Genomic DNA, 12,287 nt, shown 5'->3' on the forward strand with positions numbered 1-12,287 from the left:
CAGCAGCTGGAGCCAACTCAGAGCAGCCTGAGAGGCCCATTGTTGGGGACAACTCTGGGCCGTCCTCAGGAGCATGTGTTGAACTGTTCAGCACCAGTATTGGTGCGACCCTGGCTAGAGCTGGCAGGCAGGCACACTGGGGTTTATCATTCGAGGGGCTATTTCTGTCAGTTTCCCTACCATTTTGCTGTAATTTTTTTTTTTTTAAAGGGACATGTGCTCCAGTTTGGTCCCTCAAGTCGGCATCATGTTTGTCAAGGCATCAAAGCCTCCTGTCTGGGACTCCCCATACCTCTGCCCTCTGGGGAGGAGAAGTTTTGGGGCAGGGGCTTGCGCTCAGCAGTTCTGTAAGGAAGATGGTCCTTCCCCTCAGGGCTTCATTAAACACCAGTTCTTGGTGACCCCAGGGGCTGGTGGATCATTTAAAGCTGCAGCCAGCTCAGGCTCACTTCCTCCATGTCCTGCTGAATTCAGAAGCTGTGCCTATCAATGTGATTTGAACGAGGTAGCCCTCAGGGCAAACTCAAGTGCGCTTGTTGTCTCAGCCTGGTCCTGCTCCGAGGTGGCAGTAGTTGAGAAGAGGTGTGCAGTATTCTCGAGTGAAGGGTCTTTTCTTCTGGGTTATGTTCTTGAGGCACCTGCTTAACATTGTTTAAGGTATGCCTTAAGCTGGAGCTGCAGGCCACCCTTTAAATCGTGACCCGGTCCTTCTGTGCACCTACCTCCTGCCCCAGCAAGAGTCTGTACTGTAACTCAGACACCTTTGGCCTATGGAGACCACCCTGCCTATGCCTGGAAATGTGAAGCCGTCACCTGCAACCACTGGGCAAGTGGCCTGTTCAAGTTCAATTACAAGAACAATTTTTATGAAGTTGATTAAAGCTTGTTTTTTAAGCCATGTCTCATTACTTCAAGGACTCTGTGCCTAGAAGCCACCTGGCAAGGAGCTTTAATAACGGGGTCACTTGTTCCCATTCAACATGTGTGAATTCCAGAGGGAAGAGACACCAGGGTAAGAAAGGCCTTTGGACTGGCAGCTGTGTAAGTCTGGAGCCTGGCAGGTGTTACTGCGTATCAGATGGTGGATGATCCGTGTGTGTTTGGGTCTTCTAAGATAACTGATAACAGCATCCCCACCCTTATACCTGTTGCAGTGTGTGTGTGCGCCATACACCCCTCACTGAGAAGCTGGTTCTGGCGATGGTCCCAACTGGCAATGTAAAGAGACTCAGTAAAAGACTAACTGATTTTAGTGGGTTGGGTAGGTGTGGTAAATCCATTTTTAACTTAGGATGGGTTTATTGAGGCCTGAGTTGGGGGGGGTCTTTACCCAAGACCTTTAAGGAAGGGTAATGAAATGGTACTGGATCCAGGGGCAGCTGTGACCTAGCAGGGCCTATGCTTTCCTGAGTCACCCCACTGAGCTGCTCCCTGCAGATGCAGCTTCCAGACCAGGCAGGCCAGCACTCTGAAATGGTGCCATCACTACAGAGTGCTGTGTACCACAGTAATACAGGAAAATGGGGTTAAGGGGAGAGATATTCTTAGGAACACAGCTGCTTTCTACGGTGTACGCTGACAAAAGTGCTCAGGACACTCAAGGCAGAGAGCAAGGAGATGCCTCTGGGCACTCCTGTCTAATTAACACCACCCCCTTGCAAGCTGGAAAAGATCTCACCAAGGCCACACATGGTACAAACCCTGGACTGAGAGCTGCTTCCTCAGGGAATGGTAGGGCAATCTCGCCCACCTTGTGCAGCAGGGCTCCGGGGGCATGGGATGCCAGTGAAGCAGTCCTCAAACCAGTCATCTTTTATTGAGTTATTTCTCAGTTAAGACAGGAAACAACTGGGGTGCCAGGCAGAGGTCATGGTTAGGAATGCAGAAGCCCTCTTCAATGATACTTGCGTCGCCGCTCGTGTTCTGGAGTTAAAAGGCAAAACAGTAAGTCACCCCAAAGGTATGATAAAAGCATAAACTGCTAGACAGGATAGCAGGCTCCAACCTCATAAAGCCATCCTGAGGGTCACTCTCAGAAGATGACCCAGAATTTGCCAGCCAGTGTCTTGGCGGAATTTGGGGACAGGAAGGCAGGAGCTAATCTGCCACCTGGCCAACTTCTTTGCAGAAGGAACATCAACTCAAACAACCCTAAGAGGGCCTCCCCGGTGGCGCAGCGGTTGAGCGCTGGGTTGCGAAGCTGCCCGCGGCCTCTGCGGCGCTGGTTCAATCCCCGGCTGCTCCCCAGCCACCGGAGGAGGGTCTCACATGGCGCGCAGACCTCTCCTGCCGCCCGCTGCTCCCCTCAGCAGTGTACTTCGGTCCTTCTGCCTGCTCTGCTCCCTGCTCTGGCTCTGGTGAATTCTCTCACCCTCCCGCGCTTCTGACTGTACCCAGTGCTTGTATAAACAAAACAAACAAATAAATAAAGCATACCTCTATATAAAAAAAAAAAAAAAACCAGCCCTAAGACAGAGGCCCCCCCAGACACAGCAGAGAGGCAGAAGGCTGGACACTGTCCAACAGCCAGTGAAACCCAGTCAGAGCACCCGCCACTGACAATGATCTCAGCACCTCCCATCAGACACCCATCCAGCAGGGGGGCCAGCATCAGCTGCACTTTTCCAGAGCCACACACATGTATGGTTAATACATGCTCTCTTCGCACTGGCTGCTAAGAAGATAAAGCAAAATTTCTCACCAACCTTTGGAGAACCTGAAGCCTTTAACAAAATGCTTCCTAAGTGTTATCTTTATTCCACTGTCATTTTCCCTGTGGCACAATATTGTGTGTAATATCCCATATACTTTTAGTGGGCTGTCGGAAAAGCCAAGACACATTTTTGCATAGAAAACAGAAAAAATGTCATGACTTTAACAACAACCGAACATATTAAGTCCCTCCAATTCTTAAACTGTCAGCAGGATGACAGACAACATGCACCAATCCCACCTTCTCACAGAAGCCCCCTGAAGGGAAGCAATTCAAGAGCACTCACTGAGTTCCTTGTACGAACGGCAGTAGTTGAAAAGCACGTAAGCTGCCAGCACCATAGAAACCCCCGCCACACTCCCTTTCTTCACGTTGACGTACTTGTTGTAATACCGGTAGTAACCTGCAAACAGAGAGGGGTCACCGCCCTGCTTTGCTGTGAACACTTCATGCAGTGCAAAGGAGAATGTAAATTCCAGAACCCAGTCCTGCTCTGGCTCTTTAAGTTACTCACGCTATGTCCACCAGTTGACATGGGGAAAGTGCAGATGTCCCCACACCACATGGGCACTGGACAAGCCCAGCTGCACCCCCCTGGTATCTGTCACTACCATTCAGCCTTAATCCCATAAACTTGGCTCAACTTGTCAGTCTTTGATCTCACCTCACCCTTGCCTGGGATCAAAACCTGACTGAGAAGCCAACCCCCAGTAAGGGCCATTTGGCCATGACCAGCGAGGTCAGCCTGGGCCTGAGGAAGAAGGCAGGCTTCACGTGTTCATCTCTTCAATGACTACCCTGCCAGGGAGGAAATGGTCTCTGCCCTCTTAGGGCTCACAGTCTAATAGGTAAGAGAGAAATGCTGACAGGAGGCCATTGTTACTAGTGAGTGATGCCGTAAAGGCGCAATGCCTCAACTGTGAGTCTGAATAGGCGACATTCACTGCTACTGAGGAGTCAGGGACCATTTCAACTAAGTGTGGAGAAAAGACAGCGTATTCTAGTGTGGCTAATCTGAGGGTAAAAATGAGGAACGGTCTCTTGGACAGTAGGAAACCTGGCACACAAGACAGCCACAGGTGGCCAGAACTAGAAAGAAAAACACAGAAGGAAGGAGTCCCTGAGAAAGGTGGAGACTGCAGACCTCCGAGGGCTGATGTGATTTAGGGAAAGATGGCATGAGGTCCACAGGGCTGATCTAACTAGTCATGAACTTTTAAACATGCAGAAATATAATCTTTGTCTTGGGAGTTTTCCCTGGCAGGGAGATGAGTATTGCAGATGATGTCCACTATACTTCAAACTCATTTTTCTCTTCAACAAGTCTTATGATGTTGTAAAAATGCTGAAACATTTCTTGAAGATGGAGGCAGTGGTACTAATTACCAGCAACAGAAGCACCTTGGCAACAACATCTCAGAGCCAGTCCTTGCCAGGACGAATCAAACACGGGAATCGAAGGGCTAACAATCTCCCCCATCATTCCTCACACAGCTTACAGCTGTCTGTGACAAATCCTTCACTGCCCAAATTAACACGGGAGACCCTCAGATCCGGAGGCCTGTTTTTGTTTGCATACATCCATAAGGCTCTGACCTCTTTGAAATGCTCCAGCGATGCCTTTCGGGGTGAAATCACGCATGAATATCCAGCTTGGCAGCTCTGCTAGCTTGACATCCAAGAGTCGCTTCTCTTTCAATGCTACTGAAAAGGAAAAAAATACATGTACACTGAAAAACCTTCCAATAATACAAATAGCATCCTTTAATGTCCACTTATTTCAATCATCCAATAAAGGTCATTCAGCACCATACTACATAGACGCTGCAGAGTAATATTATGAATAAATGTTAAACCAAATTCAGAATTTTAAGCCAGTCTATATAATGGCTGAATGGCTACAGTGACAACTTTCTTGATAAACAGAATTTTGAGTAACAGCTTGCTGGGAATAATTGTAAAGCAAGACCTAAGGGTGATGAGGATAAAAATAAAGTGAGGAGAGAAGCTTACTGCAAAACTAGTATTTACATATATGAGTTCATTTAACCTTCACAGTGAGTAGATGATGCCCCCCTTTAATCAGGGTTGGGGGCAAAGACTCAGAGAAGTTGGGTGACTTGGCCAAGGTCACACAGTGCAGGCAGTGGAGGCAGGACTCAACCTCAGGTCTGGCCTTCATGCTCCTAAAGCCAATCAGAGGGTAAGTGCAGCCAAGCCCTGGGGATCTACTGTGAAGAAAATAAAAGGGGGATGTGGGAGGAGACCACAGTGATGTGACCAGAATTGTTTCTGACCAGGTCCACCTGTTTATTTTATTTATTTATTTTTTGGTGGGACCTTCGCCGGTGGCAGGGGATTGAACTGGCGCTGCAGAGGCTGTGGGCAGCCTCGCAACCCAGTGCTCAACCGCTGCGCCCCCAGGGGAGGCCCGAGGTCCACCTGTTTAATAGCCGAGGGCTTCAAGGGTTCACATGGCTGCCAATCTCCTCAGATATGCCAGGCTGAGTAGCTTCAATAAAAAGGACTAGAAGAATTTCTACCTCATGCATCCTACCCGGGGCTATAGATATCAAAAAACTTAAAAATCCTTCAAATGACGCAATGGGCCCCAGATCATATTCCAACGAGAGGCACGGACCCAGGACGGGAAGAGCTCCTGATTCAGGTGATGCTGTCCGTACTCCTCTCTGGCTTAGAGGAAAACAGGAAGGGACCAGGGATGGAGAGGTGTCCCTTCCCCTGTCTTCCTCCCAAAGATCAACTTAAAAAATTTCTTAGCAGGGCCTCCCTGGTGGCACAGCGGTTGAGCACTGGGTTGCGAAGCTGCCCGCAGCCTCTGCAGCGCCAGTTCAATCCCCGGCTGCTCCCCGGCCACGGGAGGAGGGTCCCACGTGGCGCGCAGACCTCTCCTGCCGCCCGCTGCTCCCCTCAGCAGTGTACTTTGGTCTTCTGCCTGCTCTGCTCCCTGCTCTGGCTCTGGTGAATTCTCTCACCCTCCCATGCTTCTGACTGTACTCAGTGCTTGTATAAATAAATAAATAAATCTTTAAAAAAAAAAATTTCTTAGCAGGTGTCCTCTGCGGGGCAAGGAATCAAGGACCACTGTCCCTTCTTAAAGATGACCAATCACAGAATAAGTCAGACTCAATCACTCGAAGGTTACTTCTCCATCTTGGAGGTCCAAAAAAAGACTAAGGCTCCTAAGGCCAGCCTCAAGAGTTCATAGGGGAACCCCACAAGTCTCCTGACATCTCCCAGTTCTTAGCAAGGGCAAAGGCTGGTAGGCCATAAACAGAAATGCAAGGTTTAATGACAGTTGCTCATCCGCCACAGATATTGTCTAGAGAACCAGAAACTTTAGCCTCGGTTGACCAGATCACTGTGCTTGTCAAGAAGCGATAGCTGGCGGTGTAAGCCTATGATTTGCATACATGACTTTAAGGACACTTACCCCAAACTGGCCCACTGCCAAATAAACTTATCCGACAAATATGGAGTATCTACTGTATGCTAGGCAGCACACTAAGCATTACTGAGGGTACAGCATTGTCCACAGATGAAAGCCTTGCTCTCAGGAACTAACATCCTAGCTGGGAAGACAACCACCTCATATTGGCTATATTCCCAGGGCTCACCTCACACTCCAGCCAACCCCCTTCTGTTTCTTATCTGCACAGTATTCTTTTTACCTGAGGGATTTGGCATTTTCGGTAACCCAGGATCCTCACAGGACTACCATCTTATTATATGTTATATATATATTAATATATATCACCATATATATTAAATGTCATTTCGTCAAAGGCCTTCTTCCCTGCCACAACTTTCTTCCTATGTAAAATATAAATTTCAGTTTCCTTGTCTGTAAAATGGCTTATTCCAAGGGCTGAATGAGAATCTATATAAAAGCATTTGGAACAGTGCCCACAACACTGTAAACTGTGACTATTACTGTTGAAATCTCATTCAGGTCTACATGAAATATCCCCCCAAAAAGCAGGGTTGACAAAGAAATGGCATGTAAATTATGATTTAGGACATTTTAAGCATAGAAGACTTCAGGAATTAATCACATCCCCTTGCAAACAGAAAACTGTGATTAACAGGGCAATATTTCCAAAATGTGAGATCATCTCAAATGAGTTTCAGGGTATATTCCAAACCCCTGTTGGAGAGTGCAGTGTCCATGATATTAAGCTCAACAAACAATAATGTCATCTGAGAATGACCTACTCCTTTCTGTCACCTTGCCTGAGGTATTTCCTTAAAAAGTTTAACAAGTGCACATTTCACATTCCAGTTTTGTCTTCACTGGATCCTTCAGTCCAGGAACACTATGCCCTATTTCTTCCTGACTAAGAACATAGTTAACACCTTTCTGCACTCTCAAAGCCTCCTTGCATGCAGTGAGTGCAAACAAGTAATTCTAAAACCAACCAGCTTTAAATATGACAATATGCTGGGGAGTGGGTGATAGAATTATAGATGGAACTAGAATAGCAGAATGCTGCTGCTGACACCAGGTAATAATTGCTAAGCATTTGTTTTATTATCCTGTTTCCTTTTATTTAAAATATTTTATAATATAGTTTTATAATGCCCTTAAAAATGGAACTACGTTGGGGGAGATGTACAGAAGGAAAATAATATTTTATTTTATTTATTTTTTTAAATAATATTTTAAAGCAAAGTATTTTTGACTGGCATAAGGCCAGTAGTTCAAAAAACACGTAAAACAAAAAACACATCATTTCTAGACCCAGTATTTTTTTTTTCTTCCACATTTACACAAACCACGAGAACATATCCTGCATTCTCCTGACCACGTTCTGGGGCTGGAACAGTGCCTTGGCACAACACAGGAGAAAAAATCCAAAAATTTAAAATTGTTTTTCTACATATTTCTGTGTATCATGAAGATAAAAGTACTTCTTTACCCACAACAAAACTAAGCCCAACTTAAAAGTGGTTCAATTTAGGATTTTTTTTTTTTTAATTTTCTAGAGGCATGTCTTATTTATTTGTTTGTTTGTTTTTTATAGAGGCATGCTTTATTTATTTGTTTGCTGGTTTGTTTGTTTGTTTTGTTTATACATGCACTGGGTACAGTCAGAAGCGCGGGAGGGTGAGAGAATTCACCAGAGCCAGAGCGGGGAGCAGAGCAGGCAGAAGGACCGAAGTACACTGCTGAGGGGAGCAGCGGGCGGCAGGAGAGGTCTGCACGCCATGTGGGACCCTCCTCTGGTGGCCAGGGAGCAGCCAGGGATCGAACCGGCACCGCAGAGGCCGCGGGCAGCTTCGCAACCCAGCGCTTAACCGCTGCGCCACCGAGGAGGCCCCAATTTAGGATTTTTTGACTAGGAACATTTGAAAGCGCTACACATTGAGAAGAAACTACGATGTCACACTCTCCTGCGGTGCTAGGCAGACAGCTGGCCTCAGCTCCCAGGGAGCATTTTCTACTTATATTTTCAATTCACAATGGGTTTTTCATGATGTAAAAGACAAATCAGAGACATTATCACTTTGTTTGCTAATTAACTAGTGGTTTTAGGCTCTGGTAACAGACACCATCTTGGGGTCAGGCTGAGTGACCCAGATGGTGAGCATGACCTTGTGCAAAGATCAGAGTGAACTGGGAAGGACTGGCACTCAGTTGTGGGACAGGCATCATACATATACTAAATTGTTTCATCCTTAGTCCCCAATACTCCACTACAACACTCGGCTTAAATAAGATACCAAGTCTCAGTGCTCCCCTTTCACGTTGTCTTGTTTAAAGGACACACCCCCTGTGGATAAACAGTCTCATGCTCATCAGCAGAATGGAAAAAGTGTCACTCTCTTCTGTACCAACCTTCATTTCTCCATACTGAGATTAAGAATACATAAACTGGGGTAAACAACACACTGGTCCATCAAAATCCGGCTATTATCATGCCTGTATGACCTCAGACAGGCCACACCGCATCGCATCTCGGTCTTTATTTCCTTCAATTTACAATGGGATCATTCATAAAAACACGCTTTCCATATTTAACGCAACAACAAAGGGAGCAGGGTGCACAGTCCAGTCAGTGCAGAGATCTGTGCCTGCAGGTGGCCGAAGAGCCTGCTGGTCATAAGGTCATCACCGCGACAACGGTTCAGCTTGCGAGGAGGCCCCGACGCCCGGCTTGGCGCTCACTCGCAGTGACCTTGAGTAGGTCACGTCATCTTTCTAAGCCCATTCAGCGCATATTTGAGACATATGCGTCGACCCTTACGTGGTGTCAGGCTCGGCCCTAGGTATTAGCTCCTCTTGGACCTTCATATGAGCTTCAGCTTTGGGAAGGGCAGAAACTGCGCGAAGGGTTCAAGTGCACAGCATCGGGGTGGCGGCGGGGACAAGGGAGTGGGAGAGGGGCCCGAGTAGGTGCATCCCCAAGTCCGGGGGGCACGTCGCCGGCTGCCTTCAGCCTCCATGCCGCGGCTGCAGGGCGAGCGAGTGGAGAAGGGTCAGTCGTTGCAGGACCCCGGGGAGAGCGTCCGGTGCGCCTGAGGGGAGGCAGCGGCGAAAGCCCCGAGCGACGGACGAACAGCCCCGAAGCTGCCTCCCCTCCCAGTGCGACCCGGGCCCCGGAAGCAGGATCTCGGCTCCAAACTCCAACCCCCGGGCCTCACCGGACCCCGTTACTCACCGGACGACGCCATCTTGGAGTCCTGGGTGTCCGCAGGGCCGGGCCGCGCAAGGGCTGCTGGGTAGGGAGCGACGCCCCCAGGCCGGGGAGCAGAGGCTCACGGGAAGCAGGTCGTCACGGGCGCGGGGCGGGGGCTGTCAGCGCGCCAGGGAGTGGGGTGGGATTTACGTGTTGTCCTTCCCAGCCACTGCAGGGTCACAGCCAAAAAATACCTGCTGATTGTCATCTTCTTTTGTCTGAATATTGAGAAATGATTAGCTCACAGCTCCCGAGGCTGGACAGTTCCAAATTTATGGTAAGTTCGTCTTTATTAATAGAGCCAAAGTGGCTCCTGACCGTTCTTTTCAGTTACTTTCCAGCAATAGGGCAAATCTAATACTTATTTTCATGTGGTTCCAAAGTCACCCTCTCCCACCCAGGCACAGTAGTGCGGGTCTTTTTACAAAGGAGAGATTGATGACTACTTTCGCAGCTGAGCAGGCCCTGATTCCTCCCTAACAGCCTGAGATCACCCGAGGGGCACAACGGGAAGGTCCTGGCCTCCACCTGGACCACCATCCACAGCTCGGAGGTATTCATCGCCTGCTTCCCTTGGAGGCTGCCACTCTGTTACTGGATCTGGGGCCTCCCCTCAACCTAAGTTTGAAAGGATGAGATGAGGGAGAAGGGGGAGTGATTTTGTTCCCTTTGGACCTTAAGCCAGACTACAAAAGATCCAAAAACCAAAACTCAGATATGGGGACATACAGATCCAAAATGAAGGTTGGAATAAGAAAACCACCCCTTTTAGCCCCAAAGCTTTCCTGCTGATGAGAAAACAAAAATACCAGAGGAATGTGCCACCTTCTAGGCCCTCCCCTCCTCCCTCTCCCTGATCCCTGAGACATTCCACAGAGATTGCACAGTCACCCCCTTCTTCTCCCTAACACCTTCATTTCATTTTATTTAAAAAAGTTTGTGAGCCTGGCCTTGCCCTGGTTCCACCCCAGCACCCTAAAATGAGGAGGCATAGGGTCTGGAGGTCAGAGACTGTGGACAAGAATCTCCACTTCCCAGTACTGGCGCTTGGGGTCTAGAAGATGATAAAGCCAACGGTTTTCCAGTCTGAAAGTCAGGGGTGTGAGGAATGGTTCCCAAAGTCCTTTCCAAGTCTAAATATGGCAATACTGACAGGTATTCTGCAGAAGTCTTCAGAGTCAGAAGATCCTGGAACTTTGTTTAAGCTGAGACTAAGCGCACAGCAGGGACTGAAGAATAGAGTTATGGGTGGACTCTTGATTCTGCTTGTTAGGATGACCAAGCCTGGGAGACTTTGAACAGCTTTCTTCTAGACAAACATGTCACAGGACCACACTTTCTGGAGAGCTTCAGCTCCCTCTTTTTCCATGACCCTCCTTTCCTTCCCCCAGCACTTTTTCTCTTTAGTCTTTGCCTGCCTGTGCCCCATGCCTGGTGCTTATTTAAGATTGCTGACCTCTAAGGGATTAAGTCTCCAAGAGGCTGTCTAGGAAGAAGAACTGAAGGAAAGGGACTAATGGCCTCCACCAGTCAGGGACTGACAATGAAGAAGAAACCAAGAGCCTGGAGAACCATTATTGGTCTTTATTGAGGTGGCAAGGTAGAGTAACACCACCAAGAGCAGAGCCTGAGGACCGGGGGCCGATGGAAGGGTTTCTCACGGGGGCCGATGGAAGGGTTTCTTAGAGACGCAGGTTTTCTGGGCGAGGAGAAAGGCGGTAGGAGATGCAGGTGCTCACAGGGTCTTCAGGAAGGCCTTATATTTGGCCAAGAAGGGGGCAGACAGAATTTTCAGCTGTTGTCGAAGTTCCTGCAGAGTCATGTCCTGCTCTTGCTGCTCCCCCATCACCTGCTGCCTGTAGTAGTTGATGTAAAAGTTCACCCAGTCCTCCACTATGGTCACCATGGCTTCTTCTGGGATAGGAGGATCAGGGAAGACCTGAGAGAGATGAGGAATTTGGCAAGGGAGAAGGTGGTCAGCACTGTGATTCAGGAAGAACTCCTAAACTCTCACGTCCTCTTTTCTCTGATTTGGACTCCCTGTCTCTAGTTGTTTCCATCCATTCCACCATCTCTCTCCCAGTTCCACATTATATCCCCTCCCACCCACCCACCAAGATTCCAGGTCTGTCCTTTGAAAAAAGTTCCCGAGCTTACCTGCTGTTCCAGCAGAACATTAAATTCGTTAATTGCTTTGGAAATAAGATTCTTATTGTCCTGAAGAGCCATGGCCTGTTTAGAAAGACAGAATTTAAGTATTCTTTTCCCTAATCACTGGGTATTTCCCCCCAGTACCCTCCCTCCCCTTAAGGATTCCTGGTGCTCGCTGGGCTACCTTCTCTCCAATACCTTTAAAACCCTGCCTTGCTCCAAGATCACATTTCTCCCAGGTTGGCTCACCTTCAAGTCCAATGTATGTCTCCTCAGCACCTTCACAGTATGTATGCCCCTCTCTGCCAAGCCAGATGTAGGCAAGGAGTCAAGTGTCTTCAGCCTAAGAGGGAAACGCCCTTTATCCAGGTCCTGAGGGAGGGTGATAGGTAAATCAGGGGAGGGGAAAGAGGGAGAGGCTTCCCTGAAGTTAGAGAGATACCGAGGCCCAGAAACACAGATAAGTGGGGAGATGCAGAAAACCCTACCAGGGACAGATCATGGCTCTCTGCCCCACATGCCAGCATCCAGGCTCCAAATGCTAACAAAACTCACAGTAACTGAGCCTCTGTGACATGACACACCTATAAGTCATCACAACATAGTGGTGGCAATTATTCTCCCAATTCATAGATACATATCAATAGTTTACATTACTTTTATCTTTTCTGTCAGCCACTGTTTCAAGCATGTATTAGGGCATTTGTCCTTACTTTAAAAAT

At 48.2% G+C, this 12,287-nt stretch overlaps 2 protein-coding genes across 2 annotated transcripts; both read right to left on the reverse strand.

The window, feature by feature from the left end:
- Positions 1–1,797: 1,797 nt before the first annotated feature.
- Positions 1,798–9,424, reverse strand: ATP5MF (ATP synthase membrane subunit f). The gene is made up of 4 exons (XM_084250642.1): positions 9,397–9,424; positions 4,310–4,414; positions 3,000–3,116; positions 1,798–1,923 (listed from the first exon to the last, which is right to left on the reverse strand). The coding sequence occupies exons 1-4, from the start codon at positions 9,407–9,409 to the stop codon at positions 1,895–1,897; spliced, it is 264 nt and encodes an 87-aa protein (XP_084106768.1). The 5' UTR covers positions 9,410–9,424; the 3' UTR covers positions 1,798–1,894.
- Positions 9,425–11,002: 1,578 nt separating this feature from the next.
- On the reverse strand, positions 11,003–11,864 carry AHSP (alpha hemoglobin stabilizing protein). The gene is made up of 3 exons (XM_084251046.1): positions 11,815–11,864; positions 11,572–11,646; positions 11,003–11,353 (listed from the first exon to the last, which is right to left on the reverse strand). Exons 2-3 carry the CDS (start codon positions 11,641–11,643, stop codon positions 11,150–11,152), a joined length of 276 nt encoding a protein of 91 aa, XP_084107172.1. The 5' UTR covers positions 11,644–11,646; positions 11,815–11,864; the 3' UTR covers positions 11,003–11,149.
- Positions 11,865–12,287: the final 423 nt, after the last annotated feature.

This window comes from Talpa europaea (assembly GCF_964194135.1).
Source record: "Talpa europaea genome assembly, chromosome: 12".
Lineage (NCBI taxonomy): Eukaryota > Metazoa > Chordata > Mammalia > Eulipotyphla > Talpidae > Talpa > Talpa europaea.

Bases quoted from the DNA above. Each gene is read 5' to 3' on its own strand.
- ATP5MF (XM_084250642.1), bottom strand. The intron at 3,117-4,309 runs GTCAGAGCCTTA...CTCTGTTTGCAG, and splicing joins CGCTGGAGCATTTCAAAGAG to GTTACTACCGGTATTACAAC. The intron at 1,924-2,999 runs GTGAGTGCTCTT...TTTTAACTCCAG, and splicing joins CCGTTCGTACAAGGAACTCA to AACACGAGCGGCGACGCAAG.
- AHSP (XM_084251046.1), bottom strand. From the start codon at position 11,643: ATGGCTCTTCAGGACAATAAGAATCTTATTTCCAAAGCAATTAACGAA. The intron at 11,354-11,571 runs GTAAGCTCGGGA...CATCTCTCTCAG, and splicing joins ATGTTCTGCTGGAACAGCAG to GTCTTCCCTGATCCTCCTAT.